At 41.4% G+C, this 27,602-nt stretch overlaps 2 protein-coding genes across 4 annotated transcripts in view; one reads left to right on the forward strand and one right to left on the reverse strand.

Moving 5' to 3' along the window:
- POLA1 (DNA polymerase alpha 1, catalytic subunit) overlaps nucleotides 1-1,723 on the reverse strand; it is a 183,382-nt gene extending 181,659 nt beyond the window's left edge. Inside the window, exon 1 of the mRNA XM_079972198.1 lies at nucleotides 1,551-1,723. Coding sequence (XP_079828324.1) covers nucleotides 1,551-1,602 — 52 coding nt within the window. The 5' untranslated portion in view covers nucleotides 1,603-1,723. The remainder of the gene's footprint in view (nucleotides 1-1,550) is intronic.
- Nucleotides 1,724-1,861: 138 nt separating this feature from the next.
- On the forward strand, nucleotides 1,862-27,063 carry PCYT1B (phosphate cytidylyltransferase 1B, choline). 3 transcript variants are annotated; one of them, XM_079974706.1, is made up of 9 exons: nucleotides 1,862-2,071; nucleotides 4,700-4,917; nucleotides 17,296-17,395; nucleotides 18,859-18,975; nucleotides 20,125-20,276; nucleotides 21,736-21,814; nucleotides 22,485-22,627; nucleotides 23,766-23,954; nucleotides 25,475-27,063. In XM_079974706.1, the coding sequence occupies exons 2-9, from the start codon at nucleotides 4,849-4,851 to the stop codon at nucleotides 25,685-25,687; spliced, it is 1,062 nt and encodes a 353-aa protein (XP_079830832.1). In that variant the 5' UTR covers nucleotides 1,862-2,071; nucleotides 4,700-4,848; the 3' UTR covers nucleotides 25,688-27,063. The 3 variants fall into 3 exon arrangements, with proteins under 3 accessions (XP_079830832.1, XP_079830831.1, XP_079830830.1); XM_079974705.1 differs by having other exon boundaries at nucleotides 1,862-2,008; XM_079974704.1 differs by lacking the exons at nucleotides 1,862-2,071; nucleotides 4,700-4,917 and adding an exon at nucleotides 5,470-10,202.
- Nucleotides 27,064-27,602: the final 539 nt, after the last annotated feature.

The following is a 27,602-nucleotide window of genomic DNA, read 5'->3' on the forward strand; positions in this document are numbered from 1 at the left end:
CACACTGCTGCAGGCTTGAAAATAGCCTCTTGCTTGATTGCTTGGAGGTGATTCGTGCCACAGACAATCAGGCTAGAAAGCAGTTGTCAACTAAGGATAGCTGGCCCTCCCACCCCCACCTATTTCCAGGCCATCAATATGCTTTCCCAATCTGGTGCCCTCCAGATGTTTTGAACTGCAATTCCTATCAGCCAGGACAGATGGTAATTGTAGTCCAAAACATCTGACGGGCACCAGGCCGGGAAATGTGTGGGCAGCCAGGCAAGTAATATTTGTGAACTACAGTGCAATACTTTGCATGCTGACCTTGACAGAAGCCCCTCTTTGTTTTTGGAGCTCTCTCTCTCTGTCTCTCTCTCTGATGTGAAGGTTACAAGATTACATCCTTAGTAACTTTTATGAACCCACATTTCAACAAACCAGATACTTCTTCAGGAGAGGAAAGGAATTTTCTACTGCATTTGCTCCATGCTTTATTGGCCAGCAATGTTGCCAAGTCACTCCCCTCTCATTTCACCAAACCTTTGTGCTCTTCCCCATGTCCCCCCAATTTACACATAATATCTCACAAACCCGACTTTAAGACACTTCTTACCCAACTCCTCAGCAAAATAAAAACTCTTTCAAGTCACCAGTTCTCCTTTTTTAACTTTAGAGAGAACCTATGTAACCCTGAAGAGAACAGGCAAGCAGCAACAACATTTTCGTGTTCCATGCTTCCCTCACAACTCCCTTGTGAGGTAGCTAAACCAACTAGTAGATGAGCCTCTGCCTCTGTTCGTTTGCCTTTCACAATTACCCTAACTCTATCCAGCCTGCCAGGTAGCTAGCTGCATCTTAAAAGAGCAATGCTGCAGGGGTGCTGTCTCCAGTCACTGGCCATTTGAGGAAACGGCCCGAACTTATTATATTATATACTTATTATATACATATTATATTATATTATATTATATTATATTATATTATATTATATTATATTAATCTATCTATCACACACACACACACAATTTCTAGTCCAATGCAAATAAAGACTCAGATAAGAATCTCCACTTCAAAGGTTTGTTAAGAGGAAGACATCCAATGGGCACTTGCAAAGGTGTGTTTCTTTTAGATTCCTATTGAACCATGTACATCATTCAAATGTAAAATGTCAAAGTATGTAACTGGCGTTTTTGGTGGCAAATGAAAGGTGTCCCAGGAGGAAGAAACACTATCCCCACATACATCCCCGAGAGCAAGCACCATAGAACCAGTGACTTACTTCCAGGTAAACATACCAGCACATGACGTCGTCCCGCCTTTCTCCCTCCATCCAGGACGCTTGCCCCCAACTCAACCTTCCCCGTTTGCAGTGGTTTAGCCTCAAGTCAAAAGACAAACAACCACGCGCGGCTGCAGCTTCTGCCGCCCGGGACTCCATACTTACCTGGCCCTGCGCTGCCTCCCTCCTTCGCCCCCTCGCTCCCTTCCACCCCCGCCCCGCCGCCGCCGCCTTCCTCGCAACCCGGCGCCCGCCCGCCCCGACGGCCCCGCCGCCGCCTCCCTCTCACCTCCGTGGCAGCCGTCGCCAGCCCCGTCGCGCGGGCTCTCGCTCAAATCCATGGCGGAGAGGGAGCAGACTGCCGCCCGCAGCGCCTCCAAACCCGGCCCGCAACTCCACGCTCTCGCGCCAAAGCGCCTGAAAGTGGCGCGAGAAAAGAGACCCAAGTGCCCCGGCCAGGCGAGCAGCCAATCAGAAGCCGCGGTGACGACATCCGTCCTTCCTATTCCGCTTCAGGGTCGAAGGGAAAGAGCCATAAGAGTGGCTGAGCGGCACCTCGGCTGGCTGCTGCGGGGAGGCGGCGGGTTGGGGAGGAGGGAGGGAGGGAGGGAGGGAGGGAAGGAGGGTGTGAATGCGCGCGCACGGCGACGGTGATGGAAAGCTGTGCATCGTTTCCTCCTTTGTACTTTCGTGCATTGCGAATGTGGTGGGATAAAAAGATACGGACAGGGGCGAATTATGGCTGCAGTATGTTTGCAAACCCTAGGTTACCTTGCTTCATGCCTAAAAGAGGCAACTAGATTTGTAAATGTAATTAATGTCATTTCTTGCGCATCTTTGGACTTTTACTTCCCATGCTTGGAACGGGTTTGAATTTTTAGCTTTAAAGACTAAAATTTTGACTCTTATTTGGTTTATTTTTTACCTGCCGATGCGTTGCTTGAATTGTGGTGATTTTATTATTTGTTTGTGGCAAGGCTGCCCATGTTTCCTTTAAATAATGTTTGGATGCTTGCATTACATAATGTAAATAATAAGTCTGGTAGAGCCTATTGCAGGGGGCTTATCTATAATTTCTGTTATATGTAGTTATATAGCAATTCTTCCTGCTAATTATTTCTAGCATAACTTAATGTGAAAATGGTTTTACAGTACAGTATGTGGTACTAGTCCAGCTCTACATGCACACTATACCTTTAAAGCACATTCAAAGCACATTCGTTCCCTCAAAGAATTATAGGCACTGTGGTTTATCCCTCACCAGTACAATTCCGAGTAACTCTGAACAAACTACAATACCCAGAATTATTTGGGTCTGGGGAATGTGTTTTTAAAATATAGTCAGTGTATATGCAACCTCATTAGGCCACTGTAAACAAGACAATGGCTTTCTTTCTCAAGAAAAGTGGCAGGTTCAACGAGGTTATTTCCATCTAAATGGGTTAAACCTCCATTCCTGTGTGACACAGTCCCAATTCTCCCCACACTCCTAAGTGTTTCTAATTTTAATAATAATAATAGACTAAACAAGCACATACATGCACCTGCATATTTAACATTTTGCTGCTTTTTCCTGGTGCTTTCACATTTGCCACCATGGGCTCCTTTGCAAGGAAGGGCAGGGTAGAAATTTAATTTTAAAAATACTTATGGAACTGTATCATACTGAGTTGGACAATGGCCAGTGTTGCCTGCTCTTGACTGCAGCGGTAAGAGGTCTTTCCCATCACCTGCTATTTGATCTTTTTTAACCAGAGCTGCTAGGAGTTGAACCTCAGACACAGAAACCTGCCATATGAGTCAGATCATTGGTTATCCAGCTCAATACTCCCTACCCTGACTGGCAGTGGCTCTCCAGGGTCTGACTCAACCCTACCTAGAGATGCTGAGAACTGAACCTGTGACCTTCTGTATGAAAAGCAGGTGCTCTGCCACTGAGCTACAGGCTTCCTTTCTGAAAGCTTCTACATGTACACTTCCACTGTGCTATAGACATTGCCTACTGTAAATAAGGGACATGGGTGGCACTGTGGGTTAAACCACTGAGCCTAGGACTTGCCGATCAGAAGGTCGGAGGTTTGAATCCCCGCGACAGGGTGAGCTCCCGTCACTCGGTCCCTGCTCCTGCCCACCTAGCAGTTCGAAAGCACATCAAAGTGCAAGTAGATAAATAGGTACCGCTCCAGCGGGAAGGTAAACGGCATTTCCGTGCGCTGCTCTGGTTCGTCAGAAGCGGCTTAGTCATGCTGGCCACATGACTCCCACGCTGGCTCCCTCAGCCAATAAAGCGAGATGAGCGCCACAACCCCAGAGTCGGTCACAACTGGACCTAATGGTCAGGGGTCCTTACTGTAAATAAGGACATCCATCTCAATTCTGTGCTTGTTGGGGAAGTTGACAGGAAAGCCTTAGACATCTTGATAATTATTTAGTGCATTTATATCTGGACATGAATTGCTTTGTCTTTGCTGTTTTAAGGTTGTTTTTTATACAGTATACAGTATTATGCTTGTCTGTTTTTAGATGGTTTGGGTGAGGTTTTACACTGGCTCTGTGATTTTATGTTATTTGTACTGAGGTTGTCTTATGGATTGCATTGTATTTGCATAATTTATAGATTTCTGTAAACTCCCTTGGGAACTTTGATCAGTGGGTTGTTCTAGAAATGGCACAAATACATAAATGTTCACTCAGAAGCAACTTATGCAACTTATGCCCAAGTAACTGTGCTTAAGCTTGCAGCTTTTGTCACAAATAATACAGTATTAGCTAGACTGGGGGCACTGTCATGAAGACCCATAACACATATCAGTGAAGTAGGCCATTCTTTAATAGAATTCATGACCCCATTTTAATACTGGGGGACTGAGGCAGAGAGACAGCACATTCAAGGCCATGTGATAGCTGCCCACATTTTGCAGGTCAAAGTTTGTTGTTAACAAGCTTAGTAAAAGTCTCATTTAGATCTTGCTCCATAGCCACTCAACCTCCTATGCAAACCTTTTAATTATTTTTGTGTATAAAATACGACATTGGAGTATTGAACCACACTCCTCTGCTCTTGCCAACTAAAATGTTTTTCTCATTCAGTCAACACCAGAATGTTAACCAATGACACAGTTAATTTTACAAACTGAAACTGTTGCCATAGCTCCAGTTCAGCTTAAAAGAATAGCCTTTTTATCCTGGTTCTAAAGTTGTTTGTGCAACATACTTAATGATTTCTTTCCTACAACTTTAATTCAAAATAACCATGCTAGTTCCTCTCAGTGTATAACTCCAGTTGAATCTCAATGGATTTTGCTTGGGTTTAAGTGCATATAAATGTTCAAAGGCTTGAGAAGGAGAAAAACTGCATGCAGACTTGGGTCATCATATTGTAAATAGTCTTATCACCAGCAGCTTATGCTGACATGATCTTTAATCCTCGTCATACAGAACAGCTTGGCATAACCTTTGTCCACTTCTTTGAGGAGGGGAAAAAACACCCTGACGTTTTATCAGGTGACTCAGAACAACTTTAAACATGCTCAGTTTGTAAGTGAAAACCTTAGAAAGCAAAGCGAAAGAGAAGCACATTAGTAAGAATGGTGGGCCATCAAAAACGCAAAATAGAAGGAGCTGCAGCAATTCATTCCTACAAATGTCAGCGAAAGGTGAGTGATGCTTTTATTTCTCTCTGCTAAAAATAAATCAATCATACATGTAATTATAAAATCAGATAATTACTCATAAACAAGATTTTATTTATTTTAACATTTATAAGCTGTACGTTTTGCCAAAAATGACTTGTGAAGTAGCAACGTAAAGATGCACATCTTTATTGATATATATTACAGCAAATACTGCTTTAGGGTCTTAGACCACGATGACTGATTTCCACCACCACCTCTCAAAAGGGTGTACACATTATTTGAGGATATAGTATATTGCAAGCTAAGGCACCAAAGTAAAGAGTGAGACAGTAGTTTAAATGTACAAAACTTAGTAGAAAAGTTACGATTGCATTGTGGTAAACAGTCTGCAGTGGGTGATGTGACATCCCTTATTTCTTCAATATTCTTGTATGCCATTATGACTTAGTAAGCAAATTTTAGCACTTGCATTAAAAATTGGCATGGCTGCCAGATGCCCAATGTGTCATGGGCCCCATGGAGACTTCTTGTTAGGGCTGGGCAGAGGGGGAGAAATAATGGGATCAAAGTGTGAAGCTGGATCCCGGGAAGGGACCCAGCTGTCTGGAAGGTTCTGAACTGGGTACTGAAGAGGCACAGAGTGGATTGTCAGGGAAGATCTCTACTTTGGTCATCAGACATCCAAAGTACAGTGACAGAGCGACTTGACTTGATGCAGCACTGCCTTCTGCCTGCAAACTGCTTCCCACCCCTAGTGGGGCACCTGAGGCTAGATCAGACAATGAGCCAATCTTGTCATTTCCACCTCCATTTGCAAGGATGCAGCAAAGGCAGTCCCAGCAAACCCATCCTGTATTCATAACAGTGTCTGCTTGCTTGCCCAGTCCTATGGCTTGGGATGGCAACTGCAGGAATGAATGTGCCCACCCTGCTCTTCAGAAAAGGCATATATGGATGGAGTATCAAGTTTTTGGACATTGCCTTAGCTTATGCCTAACTCCACTGTGAACTTCTGAACCAAGTAGCCAGATATATGGTTAAGCACTGAAGTAAATTTTGCAATAAAGCCTTTGGCAGCCACCAAGCTATGACCATGTGTGGGAGCCAGAAGACAATCAAATACTTTTTTTCAGGGGAGAAGCACCTGTTTGTTGTTTTATTATGGTCATTCCTAGCTAAATACACGATGCTGCTAACTTCCTCACAAGGCTGTTGTTGTATAGGATACTTAATACGATTTCTGTTTACTTAATGTAATAGGTTTCCATCTCATTTTCCTATGCAACTATATTCAAAGTGGCTAGCAATGACTCCAAACACTAAAACTATAAAATCACAATCTAAAACCACAAGAATGCAAGTTTTAAAAATACCATATCAGAGTCACAAAAAAGAAAACACTTGGAAAACAGCACCAGAATAGCCCAGTGAAAAATATGTCATTTCAGCAGTATCTATTAAAACCCAAAAGTCTGCATTTCAGCAGTATCTATTAAAACCCAAAAGTCTGCATAAGCTGGTGAGTCTTAAGACCTGAAGGTGGAAAGAGAGAATATGATGGATCTCCCCAAGAATGGCATACCACAATTGTATATAAACTTAAATAAGGTGCTTTGACCATTCCGAAGTATTATATAATTGCTAAATATCATCATCACCAATAATACATTAGCTACAAGAATATGTTGCAGTTTGTCATATTTTTCCAACAACAAATTTTTGAGTAATGGGGCAGTTTGATTTCCCTGCAACATAAATGCTTTATTCATGCAGTGACTGAAAACTCTTGAGTAAAAAGGCTTTTATACAACAGAAAATCATTGGGAATTATTCGCCTTTAGTTTGCAAAAGATTTCAGCCTTAATGATAAGACAAAAATAAGTAAAATACTGGTCCTGACCCCCCCCCAAATATGGTGAATTTTGGTGAAGTTTTGTTACACTGTTTTGATTTGTTTTGTTACTCCTACATCTCACAAACTCTTAACTTCCTCCATAGTCCATTTTATATGCCCTTTTTTGCTTTCTCTTCTGACTTTCCCCCCCTTCTCCTCTGCATAAAGCCATCCTCTTTGTCTGAAGTGACATTTAAATAATACAGCTTATCTGTAAAGCTTTAGCTATGAGTCATTCTGCTACAGTTGGTTTAGCTTCCATTTCACCAAGGATGTTGTTTTTAATTATGTTGCTAGAGTCAAAGCAACTTCCACAACTAAAAGTGCTTTCAGAGATCTGTTTCCACTGGTACCCAAAGCTCCAGACAGGAAGCAAAAGTTCCCCCTAGGAAAATGCCATCTAGTACTGGATATTGACTATGCCAGCAGTGGTTCATGCAGATCCTGCCAGTACATTTGCACTAGCAACAATAAGCATAATCAGCCCCATATGGATTGTGGGTGTTAGTCACTGCCTGGAAGTGCTTTGAGTTGCCTTTTTACTTTGTTGCAAAAGCTTAACATTTATCATGGCCTGGTATTAAGACTGAAATATCAACTGCTCAGAGAAGTCAGACCGACTCACCGCCCTTTCCTAAGTAGAGCCCTCCATCTTGGTTCCTGCACACCATACACTAAAACCTGGTGAAATACCACTGCCCTCTTAGGAGTGGACCTCAGGCTCTTCCAGTGAACAGAAGAAACCTTTCCCAACTTGGGAAAGGTTATTCAACCAAATCACTACTATTCTAGCCTTCACCTCCTGGAAGGAGCTAGTGTCTGAAGAGCAGGAGTAAAGATGTACTCACTTAAGGTCACTTAAGGGGATGGAGCTCCCAGAAAGACACAGCTGGCTAGGCTATAAAACCCTGACAGTTGCTCCAGGCTAGAGCTGAGGTCATGTCTGTAACCTTAGTTGGGAAATTGCTGGCCATGGTCCTGAACTCACACCAAGAATCTGTGGGCCAATACCTGCAATTATGTCTAGAGTGCTGGACCTGCCCTGTTTCAGATCAGTGCCAGCTTTGTGTCCTCTTGCTTGTGCTGTTGGATCTCTGGGATGATAGAATATTTCATGGATCGGGAGAATTCCATAGGTGGCTTTGTATTATATCTTGTAAAAAATAAATAAATATGGGTCTTTGAAGGGTATGAGTCCTGTAAGTCATGTGATGTGAATTGGACACAAAAGATGGTCAAAACAGCCATCTACTAGATTGTCCACTTATCAGACACATACCTGGAGCTCTACAAGTGCTACATGAAATTGCATGAACTGTCATAGATATCTAAGTAGATGTGTGGAAAGAAGGCAAAACCCCAAATACACTTCAGGTGTCTCTTATTTTTGTGATATATCAGTTATCCAGAATGCAGCTTCCATACCTATAAGTGCCATCTGTTAGAACTGGATACCATGACAGTGTTCTTCAGGCCCTAGTTGTTTTAATGTCTGTACTTCACTTGTTGCTCACCAGTTGCAGCCTGATTGGGATTAGCAAGCCTCCAGGAAATGCTAGCTCAGTTTTGCATCCGAAGTTTAGGTAGGCTGGTTGGTTTAGATACACAGGCTGCTCTCTCTTTTTGTTTGGCTCTCTCTCTCTCCATGAAACACACTCTTTCTCTCTGGCCTACCTCAAATTTTCCGCTTGCCTGCCTATCTGTGCTTGAGAACAGGAACTACATCCAACTGACTGTTGACTGGAGTATATAATGACATGAAAGCTTTGGGATTTGCTTGGGACTACATATGGACATGCCTTAGTTTGATTTCTTGGGCTATCTAGGGCTCATGGTTCTGGATGGATTCTTGCAAACACACCACAATTTCAAACATCTAAAGCAGTCATAATTTATTCAGTGGTATTTGTGAGCATGACAGATTTTAAAAATAAGTGGCACACAGCTACTGTATATTGCTTAGTAAACAATTCAGTACTGAAGTGTGGATGATATTAGGAGTATGAAATGAGGACTGGCTACACAAGACCCTGCCTTATACTGAATCAGATCACTAGTCCATGTAGCTCAGTATTGTTCATACAATCTCCAAGGTTACAGATGAGATCTTTTCCAGCTCCTCTACCTGGATATGCTGGAAATTAAGCTTGTGACCTTCTGAATGCAAAACATTTATTGTATTAGTGTAGGCCATCTACGGAGTTCAAGTTACATGTAAAAATAAAAATAATCATACATAATAGTAATCACATGAATACTATTTATCTGAGGAGCTGTCCTTTCAGTACCTCAACACTGCTGATATTTGTACACACGAATGTAAATTTTTCTGTGTCAAGACTGCATTATTTTGCCAAGTTTGATCTGGTCTGTTGAGTGATCTAGCTCATAATTTTCCAAACGCTAAAAGGTCTTTGGGAAGGAAATCATATTAGAATATTGTGCTTGGACATGAAATCATTCATCAGATCAGTTTAACATGTCAGCATTCAAAGGAAAAGTCCACCCATGTTGATTTAACTATGTAAAAACTGTGTGAGAGTTGGCCTGATAAGAGGGTTAGCTTACTTACCGAGAGGTGGTTGTAAGTAATCTGTTTTGCCTCACCATGCTGATTGTTAGTACTGGTCTGGAATGTGCAAAATCCTAAATTAGATGTATGTATATACTGGGCATTTTTGCATCCAAATGTGTATGAGCAATTAGCACATTTAATTCAGGAAAAATAAAGCAGGTCATGCATCCAAACGCGTACTGAAATAGAATATTAAGTCTTAAACCAATATTCTTCAGATAAATAAAGACTGCTTTTTGTTTTTGCAAAATCAGAAAAGATATGGCCATGTAGATATATATTTTGCAATAAAGCTTTGAAGGAGATTTGTATAATGCATAAATACATCTGTGTTTGTACCAAAAACTACAAAAGCACCATATAAAGAGGGGTGAGGGAGAGAGATGTTCTGCTGGCGTTCATATCAGCCCGCCTCCCAGTATATATCACATAACTCAGTTAAAGTGGTACTATGATGACAGGAACCAACCAGAAAGCACCATGCAAATCAGAATACTGTATCCTGTACCAGCTGCTCTGTTGCTAGCTGGTTGTTATAGTGATAAACTGAGGCCTTGCCTCTTGGCTTCTCCTTGAAAGAAAAACCTTTAATTTCTCAAGGGAAGGAAAAGAAGCGAAGGGGGAGAAGGCGGGGGAGAGAATTACATGAGAAAGGAAAACATTATCTGACTGAGAAGAGAATAGCAGAGAGGGCATCACCGCAAGCAGCATTCACTGGCCATGCCAGTGCTTGCAACTAATGCTGAGTCAGAAACAGGTATCCCAACATCCCTTTCTAATGAGCTTCCTTCAGAAACCATGGAGGAGATAGAACACACATGTCCTCAGCCTCGACTGGTAAGTAAGAGACAAAAGGATACATTTATTTGAGCTCTTTGTCTTATTAGGATGTAATGAAATCAGTACTTTATAGCCTGAATAGAAATTAGAAAACAGCTTCATCCATTTTAGCTCTTTGTGTTTATTGTCTATATTGTGAAAATGTGTATTACAAAGTATTAATTATATCTACTGCATTAAGAAAGACAATTTAGGGATTGTTGCATGTTTCTCTCTTTCAACTGAGTGTCTTGAGCTATGCAAAAATAATATTAAAAAATGGTGCTTTCCCCATCCCTTTGTTAGGTTCAGATTGCAACAGAACTCTTCCTTTACTCCTTGCCTGTTCTTTGCCTTTCTGCCGATTTAAAAAATGAAATGGCAGGGAAGAAGGGATTTAATCATCAAAAAAGCAAAAACTGCCTTTTAGAGAAACACTGGAAAAGAATGTAACAGATCTCACTTTTTGTTTTGGTTTTCAGGGATTCCAGTGTGCACAAAATGGATGATATTACTTTCAAGCAGTTGAGAGCATATGAGTTGGGACAGTAGCATTAGGAGAAAATCTGCATTTCTTCAGTAATTAATCTATAGAAACTGTGTTTGTAAGAAAGCTAGCTGCATATAGAATTAAGCATCCCTTCCTCACTGTATGGAGGCTGCTCTGAATTAGACCAGCACCCACTTTGAATATTTTCATTACCATTGTTTCACATATACATTTTGTATCAATCAAAAATTTTCTCAGATTTTTTATAGGGGGGGAATAAAGAGTTCAGCTTGGTGATTCTCTGAAGTTGTTCGTTGCATAAGTTATGCTTGAGATACTATAAGAGCTACTATGAAAGGTTTGCATTGTAAGAGATGAGTGCACTAGCAGATTATAATTAGGAAGGGTAAAGAAATGGCCTCTGATGTGTGTGAATAGGATTGGGTTTACTTCCAAAAGTAAGTTAGCTACACTACTAGGCCAATTTACCTGGGAGTCAGTGATGGGTATTCTGTGATGGGTACATGAAAAGGATATCTAGCTTAATCCTAACCACGCCGCAGCAATCTAATATGAAGTACCCTGGGGGCTGCATACTGTTTTCCATAGCGATAAATACTTTCCCCATTTTCGTTTCCTAAAAAGTAGTTTAATCACTCCCATCACTGCCTCCTGAGATAGCAAAACTCAGGCAGCCAATTTGCCAAGCTGTCACTGTGACGTAGGCAGTAGTTTAATACTTTCCCATGGAGACTATTTAACACTGAGATGGAATAATAACTTTGATTTTTACCAGTGTTTAAACAATCATTTAATGCTTACATTCAACTTTCTATTTTAGACGCTATTAAAATTCCATAATAATTGATGAACATGACTTAAATTAACTTTTTAATAGGGATGAGTTGGGTTTTTTTTTAAAAAAAATGTTTTGTTTAAAGCATGGAGATGGTTACAGACGTTTTGCATTGAATCGTGCTTATGATAACTTAAAGAGTTTCCTGTTGAAACCTCATGCACAACAAAAATATCTTGGAATATATTAGAATCCCATGATCAGACAAGAAGAATGAAAGTAATTTATTTATTTATTTATTGTTTCTTTATATCCTGCTTTTCCTGCAAGGAGCTCAAGGTGGCATACATAGTTCTCCCTGTTCCCATTTTATCCTCACAACAACTCTATGATGTAGATTAGGCCAAGAGAAGTTGACTGGTCCAAAATTACCAAGTGAGCTTCATGGCTGAGTGTGGATTTGAACCAGGTCTAGTGTGAACTTGGTACTTGCATATGCATTTTGCCTATTGTTGTAGCATTCATCTGGGAATATTTATTGCTTCAAGAACTATATTAATATTACCAGAGTTTGTTTTCAATTTCCACAGTGTTTTGAATGAAAGACAGGAGACACTGTGTGAATCAAGATTTATGGAACACTTAAACTTCTAAAATAAGCATATGGTGGGACTGTACGTATTCCTATCCATAATCTAAGTCCTGCATGACATAAATGTGCTGTTAGCAAGGGTCAAGAAAATACAGCTTTCATTTGGTCAGGATTCAGCATAAAACATTTATTGAAGTGGTAGAGAATAAATAGGACAATGCAGGAAATGACTTTGTACATATATTGGAGTTGTTTGATTGAAATTACCCCACATGAAAATTGTGGTCTGTGTTTGAAACCTCAAAATATAGACAACATAGAGAACTAGTAGGATTCTGGAAGAGTTCCCATGCCAACTGATTCTGGGCCCCTAAACTCAAAAGGATCAGAAAATTACAAGGCTCCCTCCCCTCCCTGCTCACTGAAGCAAGGTCTACAGGAGCAGATGGCCTACAATAACCCTAACAGATAAAAAAAGAATTAGAAAACAAATAAGGAATACAGAATTGTATATACTCTTTCCGTCTAATGTTAGATTCAGTTTAAAAACTGCAATCCCCACCATCTATTACAACTGGCCATTCTTCCTGGGGCTTTCACTTCCTGGGAAGTGAAATCCAGCATTTAGTCTTCACACCAGCTCTAGTGGTCCTGGGGATATGTATATAAGAATATTTAGATGGTTGCCAGAGAAACACTAAAGTTGTGAGCTTTATTCAATTATGTTGGTTTCACATGGAAGTGCTTTCACACAAGCAGTTTGCCACACAAAATCTGAGGGGGCATAGTCACAAGAGAAAGCCACACCCCATGACAGAGGTAGCTAATGTGGTGGACAGCAGCTCCCATACAGCCCAACAACATCTGGAGGACACAATGATAGCTATTCCTGTCCTATGAATTTCAGAACATTTGAACTGGCCTCTGGGAGCTTGGAAGTTTATAGGCAATGCGCTAACAAAGTACTTCATTATCAGTCGTGTAGTTAGTTATTTAACAAAATTTATATACCACTTACAAAAGACCAGATCCAGGCACTTTTGGAAGAAACTGATTTTCTGGATCCATTTCAGTCAGGGTTTAGGCCTGGTTTTGGCAGAGAAACTGCTTTGGTCAACCTGTGTGATGACCTCTGTTGAGAAAGAGACAAGGGAACATGTCCTTGTTAATTCTTCTCAACCTCTCAGCGGCTTTCGATACCATTGACCATGGTATCCTTCTGGAGCGACTGTCTGAACTAGGGGTGGACAGCATCGCTTTGTGGTGGCCCCAGTCTTACTGGGATGGTCGTTCCCAGAGGGTGTTGCTTTGGGAATGCTTTTCAGCCTCATGGAACCTTCACTGTGGGGTTCCGCAGGGCTCAGTCCTACACATTGTTTAACATCTACATGAAACCGCTGGGTGGGGTTATCTGGAGGTTTGGAGGAAGTTGTCAGCTGTATGCTGATGACACTCAGCTCTATTTCTCTTTTACATCTGCAGGTGAGGCAGTGGAATTGCTGAACCAGGGTCTTGCCTCAGTAATAGACTAGATGAGAGCCAAGAAACTGAAATTCAATCCAGATAAAACTGAGGTACTGTTAGTGGGTGGTTCCCTAGACCAGATGGGTGGGAGATCACCTGCTCATGATGGGGTTACACTTCCTCTGAAGGAGCAGGTTTGTAGCTTGGGGTACTCCTGGATCCCTTGCTATCACTCGAAGGTGGCATGGGAACTCATGGAGTTATCGGAACCCCAAGCTGTCTGAAGGCAATTCTACATAGTGAAGTTTTTTTTTAAAAAAAATGTTTATTTTTAAAATGTTTTTATATATGTTGGAAGCTGTCCGGAGTGGCTGGGGCAACCCAGTAAAATGTGTGGGATGCGGGTGGCGCTGTGGTCTAAACCACAGAGCCTAGGGTTTGCCAGTCATAAGATTGGCGGTTCAAATCCCCACAACAGGGTGAGCTCCCATTGTTCAGTTCCAGCTCCTGCCCACCTAGCAGTTTGAAAGGACATCAAGAGCACTGCTCTGGTTCGCCAGAAGCGGCTTAGTCATGCTGACCACAGGACCCGGAAGAAAACTTTGAAGCTAAAGGCTTGAAGACTATTCCCTCTGATAAGCTGTAATGCTAGCATAAACTGTTCAGTGTGTGGCAAAGGAAGGCCTTTCAGAATTCCCAAGCATCCATAATCAAAAAGCTTTCCCTATTCTACCAAGCAAGGAGAGAGATGCAAGAGGGGGGGGGGCAGAGAAACGACTAAAAAAAGGTCTATTTTCTTTAGGTTATCTCCCAGGAAACAGCCTTTTACTAGCTAGGTCAAGATTATCATCTTCTAGGCGTGGGACCATAGCCATTATTGTTTTAACATCTCTACCTTCCTCTTTATCCCAGCGTGAACCACATTGGACTGGATGTTGTGTAACTTGACCTTGCTTAGAAATAAAAAGGCAGTTTAGCACTCAACTATTACAAAGACACAAGGGGGAAAGACAGTGATTAGAAAATATAGGAAAGAGCCCAGACTGTATGGTCATGTATAATAAAAGAGAAACACTGTGCTCCGTGGTGCGTCACTTTCCACAAAACCCAACCCTTAAAAGTTTGATTTAAGTGTACATTGCACATCAGAAGTAGTAGTACTAGGTATATGTAACAGATTTGACACGCTTAAAAATCCCTTTAATGTTACTTTCCCCACATGTTTATGTAGCAGATAGCAGTAGTAATGAACAAGATGTTTTCTTTGCCCTAATTATTCAATTCTCTTTTATGGCTCTCAAGACTTTTAAAGAGCAGTTAAAGGAGATGATATGACACTAGAGCTCCGGAATAGCAGAAATATTTTAGTGCACGGAAAGACTAGCTCTTCTCATCTGGACCATAGATTTTATTGGGATTAAAAGCTAAACACATTTGAGGAAAATCACATGGTACAGTGCTCCTGGTTCACGTCATCTAAAAATGCAGAATGTCTAGACTGACCCGCCTCATTTTTTATCAGAAAATGATATCCCTTCTTAAGCAGCTATTCAGGCCCAATGGAACGGCTCCCAGAAGTCAATGTAGAGTTGAAATATCAAGTCTAGAATGGGATGTATCTGCTTCTTGTTAAGAAAGCTTTCTGTTCCTAAAGGACTGCTTTGAAAACATAAGCAAGAAAAATTGTGATTTTCTATAGTAAATCACACCCCAAACAGGAAGGATCAAGGGCTCTTGCAATCCTTCTCTTGTCTGAAAGAACAGTAGCAATTATTTTCATTTGTGTTGCTGTGAACAGCTCATGGAGGAGAAATATGCCACAAAGTTGGTTACCTTGTCTGGAGCTCTCTAGGACAAAATCATATTGAGGAAAAGGGTGTGAACTCTTGAAGAGGATGTGTGTATGGGCAAGCCCAGTTTATTCCCAGTCCCTGTTGGGCAGAACTGTTTGTTTTTCTGGGCAGAAAATTCACCCATCAAAGCATATCTCCAAATTAACAAGAAATAGGGGAAAGCATTGATGGTTAAGACACATCCTCTGCTGTTAACCCCCCTGCCTTCTGGAAAGGTTTTTTGGTGTTACAAGGAGCTCCAGGCACAAGAAGGGGAATAGAAAATATTGGTTGTGCAAGCTGCCTTCTGTTGACACTGCCATTGGACACAACCAGCAGCAGAGCATATGCTCACACTGCCCAGGGCGGGTGCGCTCCTGAGGGGGGCTTGGTGCGGAGGGTGCCCTCCCAGGCGCGGGATAGCATGTTTCCGAGCACAGTTCAAAGTGTTGGTGCTGACCTTTAAAGCCCTAAACAGCCTCGGTCCAGTATACCTGAAGGAGCGTCTCCACCCCCATCGTTCCGCAGGGACACTGAGTTCCAGTGCCGAGGGCCTTATGGCGGTTCCCTCGTTGCGAGAAGTGAGGTAACAGGGAACCAGACAGAGGGCCTTCTCGGTAGTGGCACCCGCCCTGTGGAACACCCTCCCACCAGATGTCAAAGAGAAACACAACTACCAAACTTTTAGAAGACATCTGAAGGCAGCCCTGTTTAGGGAAGCTTTTAATGTTTAACAGACTATTGTATTTTAATATTTTGTTGGAAGCCGCCCAGAGTGGCTGGGGAAACCCAGCCAGATGGATGGGGTTGTTGTTGTTGTTGTTGTTATTGCCACTCGGGGGCCCGGAGCAGTGCGCATGCTCTGAAGCCAGGGGCGGAGCGAGCCGCCCATGGTGGACATTTGGTGTGCTGCCTGCCCGTGACTCCCAAGCCTCCCCCAAGCTGTCCAAACAAAGGGGGAAGGAGGGAATGCCGCCGGCAAAACAGCACAGTTCCCCTCCTTACCCCGACGGCTCTGGCTAGTCTTGAGAGTTGAGGACGGGCAGTGGGTCAAATGTCACCCCCCTCAGTGAGGGCACTCGGGGAGGTCCTCCCCCACCGCCCCCCTTCCTACGCCCCTGGACACAACCCTTAATATTTGTCTCTAACAAGACCTTAAATCAGAGCTTTCCAAACTGTGTGTCACGACACATGATTAGTGTGTCAGCTGCAGTGTGTAGGTGTGTCACACAAACACTCCCCACACTCCTCCCAGGATTGGAAAGGGGTTAGTTTAACCCCGGTTTGCTAGTAAAACTGAATTACTGTACTGCAAAATGATGCATGTCTAAAAAGTGTATAACTAACATGAAAAGTTTGAAAAGCTCTGCCTTAAATGGTGCCCTCCAGATGCTGTTGGATTACAATTCCCATCATTCTTGTTCATTGGCCATGCCGTCTGGGGCTGATGGGTATTGTAGTCCAGCAACATCTGAAGGCTACCCCCTTGGTTACCCATGCCTTAAAATCCTTGGCTGTTAGTTTTGTTTTGTTCTTTTAAAGCTATGTTCAGAAATACTCTGCTGTGTAGCGTATCTCTGAAAGATGCCAGTCTTACTATATTGACAGCTGTACAGAAGAAGCAAACATGGGGAAAATATCTATTGTCACCAGCATCCTAAGAATGAAGCCTCTCTTGCTCACAGCCTGAAGTGAGTGAGACAGTGACTTGAAGTTGGCATGCATACTTCCAAAAGCTGGACTAAAAACGAACTCCTTCTAGGAAGTTAAAAAATATATATATGCAATTCTCTTCAAGACTGAAACAACATACTTTGTTCCCATAGCAAGTGCTTCTGTGTGATGACAATGAGCAAAAAGGTCATGCACAGAGCAATAATTAACAATATGTTTTGGTCCACCCCACCCTACCCTGACCTACCCTTCCCTCTCTCTAGACTTTGTCTGCACCGGCTCCATTTGCAGGTGATACAAGCTGCCAGTGCAAAGCTCCCCATGAGAAGCTAACTATTGCTCAGGCCCGCCTTGGAACACCAGGTGAGTCTTCTGGATTTATGAAATATAAATCAATTTCATGGAATACAGCTTCGATACTTGCCCTTCCAGGTTGATTAAGAGTTTTACAGGAAAAACGTAAGATGTGTTTATTTCATTGCTTAGTTGTTTATTTAATTGTTTAGTCAATTGCTGCACGTGCTTTTTATTGTACCTGTGTTAAAGTAAAAAAAAAAAAGTGAAAGGTGATATATTTGTAAGTGCTGAAAACCTCAGCTGAATTTTGTGACTGTCTTTAGGTAGAAAAAGAGGTTTGGATCTAATATTTTTCAGTCCATTATACTGTATTTTCAGGAGAGTTAAGCACAGTCTTCTTTTCATGGACAAGGAAGAAAGTTTGCTACGCGTAGATCACGTACATTAGAAGAAGTGGGATATAGATATAGATAGATATAAATATATTTCCCATGCTTCCAACTTGTACCAGTGAAAACTGACAGTCGCAATATTGGTCTGGAATTGTCAGTGTGTGAATGCTGACATTAATATGAGATAGTCATTATAATGTATGCATTTGTCTGTTCATAGATTACAGAGAGTACATTTGTATAGACAGAGCATATGGACAGTGGGGAATAAAATTTGATCCTATCATAAAATGTTAGGGTGAAAGGGAGCAACTTCTATCTTATCTAGAAACTCACTAAGCAGCAGTGACATGCTGATATTAAAGCAAACCACCAAATATCTGAAATCTTCTACAAGGAAGTATTATTGTTAGATTTTTTAAAAAATATATATCTGTATATACTTCACATCTTAGGAGAGTTCTGCATTTTAGCTCTGCTATACACATACGGTCCAATGATGTACACATAACCTACGTAAATTATTCAGACTGGTAGCTTATTTCTGCATTGCTGCTGTTCTTTTGTCCTAATCTGGACTACCGTATTTTTCGCCCTATAGGACGCACCGTCCCATAAGGCGCACCTAGTTTTTTGGGGGGGAAATAAAGGGGAAAAAATTATTTCCCCCCCCAGGTGCGGGGCTGGGGCGGGGGAGGCCCGAGCTTCCCCCGCCCCAGCCCCCAAACAGGCAGCTCTCTGCAAGCCGTGGGAGCCCAGCGCTGGCTCCCGCTGCTTGTGGAGAGGTCCGCGAAGCCTGGACGCGCTGAGCTCAGCGCGCGCAGGCTTCTGCATGCAGGCAACTCTCCGCAAGCAGCGGGAGTGCTCCCGCTGCTTGCGGAGAGGTCCGCGAAGCCTGCAGAGCGAGAGGGGTCGGTGCGCACCGACCCCTCTCGCTCTCCAGGCTTTTTTGGAAGGGAATAAGTGCGTCCTATAGGGCGAAAAATACGGCAATTCACCAAATCTGGGAGTAGCGGTGCTTGAATGTACCCATTTTTTATTTTGAATATATGTAGCCAACAATACCTCACAGTAGTCTGACACAGATTTGAGGTACAGCTCTGCTTTGACCTGGACATTGTTTCCTTGCCCCCACAGTGGACAGACCTGTCAGAGTCTATGCAGATGGAATATTCGACCTCTTCCATGCTGGCCATGCTAGAGCTCTTATGCAAGCCAAAACTCTGTTTCCTAATAGCTACTTGTTGGTAGGAGGTAAGGCCAGCATTTGAACAAATATTATCATTGGGTTGATCATATCTGTGGTGGAGTCTTTATGAGCATGCTCAGGAGGTTGCTAGTTTGAACCCACCCAGAGGCAAAACACTGTGAAACAGCAGGAGGAGGAAGCTACTGCCCACATGTTGCACTTTTGAGCTTCCCTTAGGCATCTGTTCAGCCACTGTGAGAAATGGGATTTTGAACCTTATGCCTTTGATCTGATCTCTATATAATGTGTATTGAATTCCGCCCCAATGCAAGTACATTATTGGCTGTGGATGTACGGTAGTTAATCTCAGATCTGATGGGAATGAAATCAGGAAGAATTTTAAATTAAGATTTAATCAAGAATCAGTTTCTGATTCTTCTTTCTTTAATCTCATAGAACTATCATGATAGCATGAGGTGCACTGAAAACCATCTTATCCAAGCTTCTGTGCTGGGGCATAATACCACTTTGTTCACCAATTGCTGGCGTTGAAGGACGTCAGTACTTGTAGTGGAAAGGAAGCTAAGAGACCCATAAATATATCTCAAACTGAGCCTCAGATGGCTAAGTGAGTTTTAGAAAAGTCTAATTACAGCAGAAAAGACACGTGGAGATGTTGCGGATAGCAAATTACAATAGACCTGCTACTTAAGCAGGGATTACATTCCTGGGAAACCAAAACTGAATATAGTCAAAACACACTTAGTGCAATGGTGGGTGGGTGGGATTGCCAAAGTCCCCTCCAATGCCCCCCCTTCTGCCCCATTTTTTATTTATTTTGCAAAGCGCTTAAAGCTGAATGAGCACAAGTTAAGTGCACTTAAGCATGCTGGCCTACTGTACATGGTGCATGTAATCAGAGAATCTGATTCTTTTCCAGTTGTGCTGCCAGATAATTTGAACTGCAGCCCAATCGCCTTTGATTAGCCTGTATCAAGGCACAGAGTTGATGCAACCATCTCTCGTTACATCTTATTTATAACATCTATTTGGGGGGTTGTTTTGTTTTAATTTCACAGTCATGAACAAGTATGATTTAGTTTGACAATTTAACTGAGAAAAGACAGCTTTGAAGAATTTCTAACCAAACAGGAGTACTACATTTTACAGAGCCTGTGTTGTTCTGTTCTGATTTTTTCATGTGCGTATGTCAGTTTGCAGTGATGACCTAACCCACGAGTTTAAAGGCTTCACTGTAATGAATGAAGCAGAGAGGTATGAGGCCCTCAGACACTGCCGCTACGTTGATGAAGTAATCAGAGATGCTCCGTGGACACTCACACCGGAGTTTCTGGAAAAACATAAGGTGCCTTTCTCTCCTTGTTCAACAGATGAGGAAGGGCGGGGGGAAGCTTAATGAGGTTGCTGACTTTTGTTTAGAATATGAATCTGGCATGCATATAAAGCATGCCACTCTTCTGAACTGGGCCATTTCCTTCTTTCTCTTAGTTCCTTTCTGGCTCAAACTGTAATCCAAGCTAGAAATTAATTCCCACTCCTCTTTGACCTCCCATACTTGGCTGTGGCAATGGCAGCAGCAGCAAGGGATGTCTTTCCTCCCCTCTACTTTCCTTGAGATGCTACTATGGTGGTGATGCAGGTGCTAAGGTTGGGAGGAATCCTCATTTTCCCAGGGGGCATTTCAAGTGCATGTGAAGGGAGCAGGAAATGAGACCTCGCTCTCTTTCTGTCACCACCAAACAAAGAAAGAAATAAAAAAAAAACAAAAGAAAAAGAAGCAGAACCAGATAGATAAGTGGATTGAGGGCTCATTGGGGGCAGGAAAAGCAATTGAGACCCCATCACACTCCCTTGTTTTACAAGGAGCAGTGTTTGGCACAAATTTAAACATGCATACGTTTAAAACTTCTGATCTATTTAAAGCCGTGGGGTTATTAAAATTGATTTGCTGTAGGTATTTTAGTACATAAATTTGGGGTTGCTTCAAACAGCGTAGTCTAACGACTCAAGAGCTTGATGTGCAAAGTTACCCGTGCACACCAAGTGCACCGGCTTAAATGTTACTCCTACTGTAGCACATCCAAGAAAATTTGGAAAATTTCCAGTACTCAGTTGAATGACAAGACTAACTACCTGGCCTTAACTAATACAGAATGCTTTTGCACTAAAAACACTGCTCAACAATAACAATAGATCATGGCCAATAATGTTACCGTAGGTGGTCACTCCACGTTTTTGGAATAGCCCCAATTTAGTGGCGGCTTTGCGTTTTCAAGCAAGCACTCTCAGATATTGTGAAATACTTTTCCTTCAGCAAGTTCACTGATTTTAACATAATAGCTAACTGAGGCATGGGAAACCTGTGGCCATCCAAGTGTTGTTCGACTGCAACCCCCATCATCCCTGACCACTGGCCATGCTAGTTGGGGCTGATGGGAGTTGCAGTCCAACACCCACCTGGAGGGTGAAACATGTCACATTGCTGAGCTAATCTGTGCAAGTGATAGGATGTGTGGAAGTGACTGTAGCCAGCTTCAGGTTCCTTATTGGTATCACACAAATATAAAGCATTTCTCTAAAAGAAAGGTTCATAATTAAACCATAATCTCATGTGCTACATATTCATCACAACCACCAATTAACAATAGCCTAAAATGTCTTAGGTTATTACTGCAATGCATATTTCTTTAAGTTTATAGGAAAGCTGGTAAAAGCAAGTAAATAAGTTATGCTTTAAAATTAACAACCAAGCCTTTATCAAGGGTCAACCTAATTTCATTTCTTCATTTTTCCATGTATTCCAGATTGATTTTGTAGCCCATGATGACATTCCATATTCTTCTGCTGGTTCAGATGATGTTTACAAGCATATAAAGGAAGCAGGTGGGTGCCAGTTTATGCTTTCACTACGTGTTTTTAAAGTGGGCAACCTTTTTTAGACTGAGGGCCACATTCCCTTCTGGGCCACATTCCAGGGGCCACAGAGGCTAGAGGATAAAGTGGGCAGAGCAAAAAGGGTAAATTGTGCCCTTGAACAGTAGGCTAGTTTCTACACAGAGTCTTCTGAATTTTATGTGAGACAGTGAACTGCATCCTCTTAAGGAGAATTGGAATCTTTCCACTATCTTTATTGCGGTCAATATTGATCCCAAGAGAACAAATTAAGTTCCCATGTGATGACAGAAATCTCTTTAATTTAAGTTGTTATCATCATGATTAACAGTGCCAAAGAGCAAAGTATTTAAAGTTCCATCCCTGAGCTTTGTAGAGGACACTGCTCAGGTTGTTGTACCAAGATTTGCCTTACTGGAGAACAGAAGATTAGAAATAAGCAAATTATTACTTGTCCTTTTGATTGCTCAAGAATTCAAGGAAATTCAGTAAACAAACAAACAAACAAATATATGATGTCCCGAATTGGGCAAATAGTTTGGCAAGTATTTAAATAAAATAAAAAAATCAAGGGCCAGAAAGAGGCCATTCTTAAACAAATGATTCTTATATGAAAGTTGGAGGTTAATCATTGCTCTTTTCCTTTTTCCTTTCTAATCAGGAATGTTTGTACCAACTCAGAGAACTGAGGGCATATCAACTTCAGATATTATTACAAGAATTGTACGTGATTATGATGTTTATGCCCGTCGCAACCTCCAGAGGGGATACACCGCTAAGGAATTGAATGTCAGCTTTATTAATGTAAGTACATTGGTCTCTTAAGTCATGTTCAACATCGAAATTGGATTATAACCCACCTCCTGCCCAGAAGAGGGACATGCCAGAACAGGGACAAGGTCTAGGAAGCTCATATATATACACTCAGCTCTTCATCAGCCCAATGTCTACAGTCAGCCGTCATTCTAGACTGAGAAAACTGAATACAAGTACCAAATTCTATCCACTAAACTAAGACACAACACCTTCCATTTGTTCCACCTACCCAAAGCTCCTCACACAGTTCTGCCTTTCCTATCAGCCAAGATAGCTAAATGGAACCTCCATGTTCAGAATCAGTATGCCTCTGAATACCTGATTCTGGTGGGAAACAGCATGCTGTTGCCCTCATGCCCATCATGCAAGCTTCTCAGGCATATTTGCCTGGCCACTGTTGCTTAATAAAAGATGAAATTATTTATAGTGTTTCCAAACAGCTTTGCTATTAAAATACTCAGAAGTATCAAAAAACTAAAGCCATGTGTGTTTAATAAGCACAAAGGATTGAAAAGAGCACAGCAGCAGTGAACAGAATGAAAGACCTGACCAGCATCAAAGATAAACAGTAGCCTGGTTCACGCATAAAGTTAAGCAATGGTTTGTGTAGCCACAAGTTGTCCCACAGACTAATAAATAAATTGTAGGTTGTTTTTTCAAAGTTCAGTTTGCTTCCCAGCTTCTCTTGCCTTATGCCTTTGGGTGAGCATTTGGAGTAGCAAAAGATGGTAGTCCTCCATTCCCTGTAGAGACACCCAACAGACATGCAATTGGAGTGTAGTTCAATACTGTCCATGACAGCATCCTCCACTACACCTAAAGCCAGCAGGTTGGCTCAGGTTGAGATTCTTACTTAAAGTACTATGTTGCACTAGTCACCCCATCATGCCTCTGCTATACTAGCCATTTACCCAACAGCTGCAGTGCTGGACTCATAAAGAGGACAAAGAAGCCACAATTTCAAAACAGGATGCATGTAATAAATGGGTGCCTACTGGAGACAGATAACAGTTATTCCCTTCTCCACCAATGTGATGGTTTCTGTCTGTACCCTCTATAATCTGGAGCAATATAGTCTTGAACTAGCAGGACCTGGAACAAAATTATTTATTTTCATGTTTACCAGGAGAAGAAATACCGCTTTCAGAACCAGGTGGACAAAATGAAAGAAAAAGTGAAGAATGTGGAAGAAAAGTCGAAAGAGTTTGTGAACCGAGTGGAAGAAAGAAGTCATGATCTCATTCAGAAATGGGAAGAGAAGTCTAGAGAATTTATTGGGAACTTTTTAGAGCTGTTTGGGCCGGACGGAGCTTGGGTACATACTCTAAACTGTGCTTTATATTTACTTCCATCTCTGTTAATATCAGTGGAGGCTACAGCAAGTTGCAGCAGGATTTACAACAGACTGGTTTTGCAAATTCTGTGCACTGTAAATATTAATATTAGGAAAACATACCTGATACACGTTAGGAAAAGTTTATAGTCTTTTTTCAGAGGCAGTGTGTAGTTAATTTGGACTTGGAAGATTTGAATAATATAGCCATAGATAAGCCACAGTGCTTTAGCCACAGCTTGTAAATCAGTAAAGTGGGACCCATTAAATCGTATGAACATTTGAAGCTACTTTGTGTTGCCAGACCATTGATCAATCTAGTCTGGCTAGGTTGACCAAGTTTCTGACTTTTATCGAGGAAAGTCCTCTGCTTGAAGGGGTGCCCACTCCAAGTCCAGTGTAATGATAATGAAACCATAAGAACAGCAGCACTAAAATTGCCCATCATCTGTTAGCACCTGGACAGCAGACCGAGAAGGGGCACAGCTCGCCCAGTCAGTCTTCCTCACTATTTAAATTAAGCAATTCATTTTAAATTAAATTAAATTAAATTAAAAATTAAATTTGCACTATATAGGCTTTGTGTTGTGTTATGTCTTCTTTTTTGGTGTTGTACAAGAAACCACAAAGTCCAGCATCTGTTCTGCTTATGACTTTTTAAAGTCTTGGGCCTTTTACCCAATATCATTTTAATGGGATACAAGGAATTAAACCTGGAATTCTACTTCTGCAAAGCATGCCCTTTGCCATCATTTTTTTTTTTTTTAAAGCTGCTATGTAAAGCACTAAGACTGGTCCTAAGGAGTAGTGTATGACTGCACACTGACTTACAGACTGAAAGTTCAAAGAGGAAACAATTTTTGTTTCTTGTGTGATTGAGAGTGGCAGCAACGACAGAGCAAGGAACTAGAAGCAATTTTACATGACGGCCTTTGTAGTGCCAAGCCACATAAAATTATCCACTGAAGAGTGAAATCAGAGGTGGCATTGTTCTAAAGAAAAGCTTAATGACAGTAAAGCCCATGTGTCCTGGGGGAGGGGGGAAATTAAGTCCATGTCAGCAACTGCAAAAGGTGAGCTTTTTCATGATAACTTGCTATTACTGTCAAAATTGTTATTAACATTAATTTTCCATATCAGACATTGCTTTCAGTGTTGACATTGCATGTACAGGAATAGTTCCAAGCGTGCTAACTTCTCAGACCAGCAATGTGCATCCATTAATATGCTATTATTATAATAACTATTTGTGAAATAATACATTCTGTGCCCACATACAATTTCTAGAAGTTAGGCAAGGAGCGCACAGTCCACTTAAAATAAAAACGCCTATAAATTGTTCCAGTACTGTTTTGCTTCTATTTTCCCAAATTAGTTCGTAGTAGTCTGTATAGCTGTAATTCCCAAGCTTGGTGCAAGAACACACCAATCTGCTGCTGAGACTGCTAGTGTGCTGAAAGAAAGAAAGAAAATACTTATTTTCCTCTCTGTTTGCTTTCCAGAAGCAGATGTTTCAAGAGCGGAGTGGGCGCATGCTTCAAGCCTTGTCTCCAAGGCAAAGCCCCACAAGCAGTCCAACACGAGGGCGTTCCCCATCACGGTCTCCATCTCCCCCTTCCCCCTGGCTCTTCAGAAAGGCTTCACCTCCTTCTTCTCCAAAAGCCGCCTCAGCATCCATTAGCAGCATGAGTGAAGGAGATGAAGATGAAAAGTAAAAAAGGAAAGATCAAGGTAATGAGTAAAAAGAGGAGGGAGGAACCACAATTGGTCCTTCTAATTCAAAAGTCAAGTGGAAAGAATAAAGGGGTAAATGAGGTATGAGATGTTTCTTGAAAGGGATGTGGCACCACACAGATAATGGAGCACAGAAGGTCTCAGCTACAGCACAGATATTTGCTGAAGAGGGAACTGCCAGACCAACAGCACACAATGAAAGGATATGCAAACATTTGACTCATTTCTTAACAATTATCAACACTTCATTGTGCTGTTGCAGTTGTTGTTGCTTGAGCACCTTGAAGAGTTATGGGAAATCCGGCACTGAAGGGGAACCATGCGTCATTTCAGACAAACAAAGCTGGTATATGGTATTAAGAGGCATTCCCTTTGGCTACACAAGATGCATCAACATTTGAACTCCATTGTGCATTTGCTAAAAGCTGAACTTTTGAAAATGAAGTACTCTCTGGAAACTGCAAAAGCTCCCACAATGCAAACAAGGGAGAACAATAAACTCCCCAATCAAACCATGTTTATAGAACTTAACCTGTCTTTCACAATGGACATACTTTGAATCTTTAAGTTTGTTGAATGTTGCTTGTTGAGCAGGCTTTTCTGTAGGGCCAGTTTATTTTAATGTGAACACAAATTGTTTGGTCATCTCTTACTATGTTCTACTAATGCACCCAAAACTAATTTTCTTTTCTTTTTTTTGTAAGAGTTTCCTTCCTGATGTTTGAGAAAGCTATTTCATATCTGGGGAATTTTATTTATTTTTGATTAATCTATAAAAAGGCCAATGTCCAGGCTAGCACCCAGTCATCTGGTATCTGCAGGGTTGATTTTAAAATTATTTTCTCAAATAAGACTGTGAGTAGAAACTGAACAAGTTAACTGTTAAGAGGTCAGCCTCACGGGATTGACTGAAATGCTTTTTCATTCTGGTGAAATGTTTTAATGTGTAAATACCCATGGGAATCCAATAGAAAAAAAGATTGCATTAGAACTGCCTCTTCATTACAGACCTTTGTAAAATTGGAAGGTTTTAACAGTTCCACAGTGAATTATGCATACAACTGCATTTTATTCTATCCTATGCATGAATCAGTTTTTAAAAGAAAATAAAACATGTCCCCTATTTTATGATCAAGATTTATTCAGCAAATAGGTATTCAGAAGAACATATATATATTCCCTATATAAAGCCAGCCCATACCTTTATAACCTCCCTACAATAACTTCTGAAACATCTGCCACCAGCCTTTCTGAGTTCCTCCCCTGTTAAAAAGTGATATTACAAAGAGAACGACGTTGTTTGTGATCCTACAGCAGGCCTACATAATCTGTGACCCATTAAACTGAATGTAGTCTACTGACCATGTATCAGACCTTCTGTAAACCTTCTGGGTTTGCTTCCTTTTCCCGGAATGCAGGGGAATTGTTAGGCAGGTGACAAATAACAATATGTAGCTGGTTATGTTTAAGTTGTGCCCTACAGATAAATGAACTGGCTCACCTTTCCAAGGAAGTTGCTACATATTAACTCTCTCCCTTTTCATTGCTATCTATCAAACATCCAGATAATGATTATGTTAGGTACCAAGCTTTCTAGACTTGAAATATATATATATATATATATATATATATATATATATATATATAACACTATTGCAAATTTAAGCTTTCAGTAACTAGAATGAAGAACAACAAATAACCAGCTGGTCCAACCCATCATTCTCTCAGGATTTATCTACACAATAGATCTATAGGACAAGAAGAATAAAATAACAATGCTGCACCAAGGAAAAATATATGTCAGAAAATACACATCAGTTGTGAACAGTTGTAAACATTCTGTGTAACCATATGCCTGAATATCACATGCTACTGTTGAATCCCATTTCATTTACT

The sequence above is a fragment of the Podarcis cretensis genome (genome assembly GCF_951804945.1).
Source record: "Podarcis cretensis genome assembly, chromosome: 4".
Taxonomy (NCBI): Eukaryota; Metazoa; Chordata; class Lepidosauria; order Squamata; family Lacertidae; genus Podarcis; species Podarcis cretensis.

Coding starts and splice junctions, on each gene's coding strand:
- PCYT1B (XM_079974704.1), top strand. CDS start 10,086: ATGCCAGTGCTTGCAACTAATGCTGAGTCAGAAACAGGTATCCCAACA. Junction 17,396..18,858: donor GGCCCGCCTTGGAACACCAG/GTGAGTCTTCTG, acceptor TTGCCCCCACAG/TGGACAGACCTGTCAGAGTC. Junction 23,955..25,474: donor TTGGGCCGGACGGAGCTTGG/GTACATACTCTA, acceptor TTTGCTTTCCAG/AAGCAGATGTTTCAAGAGCG.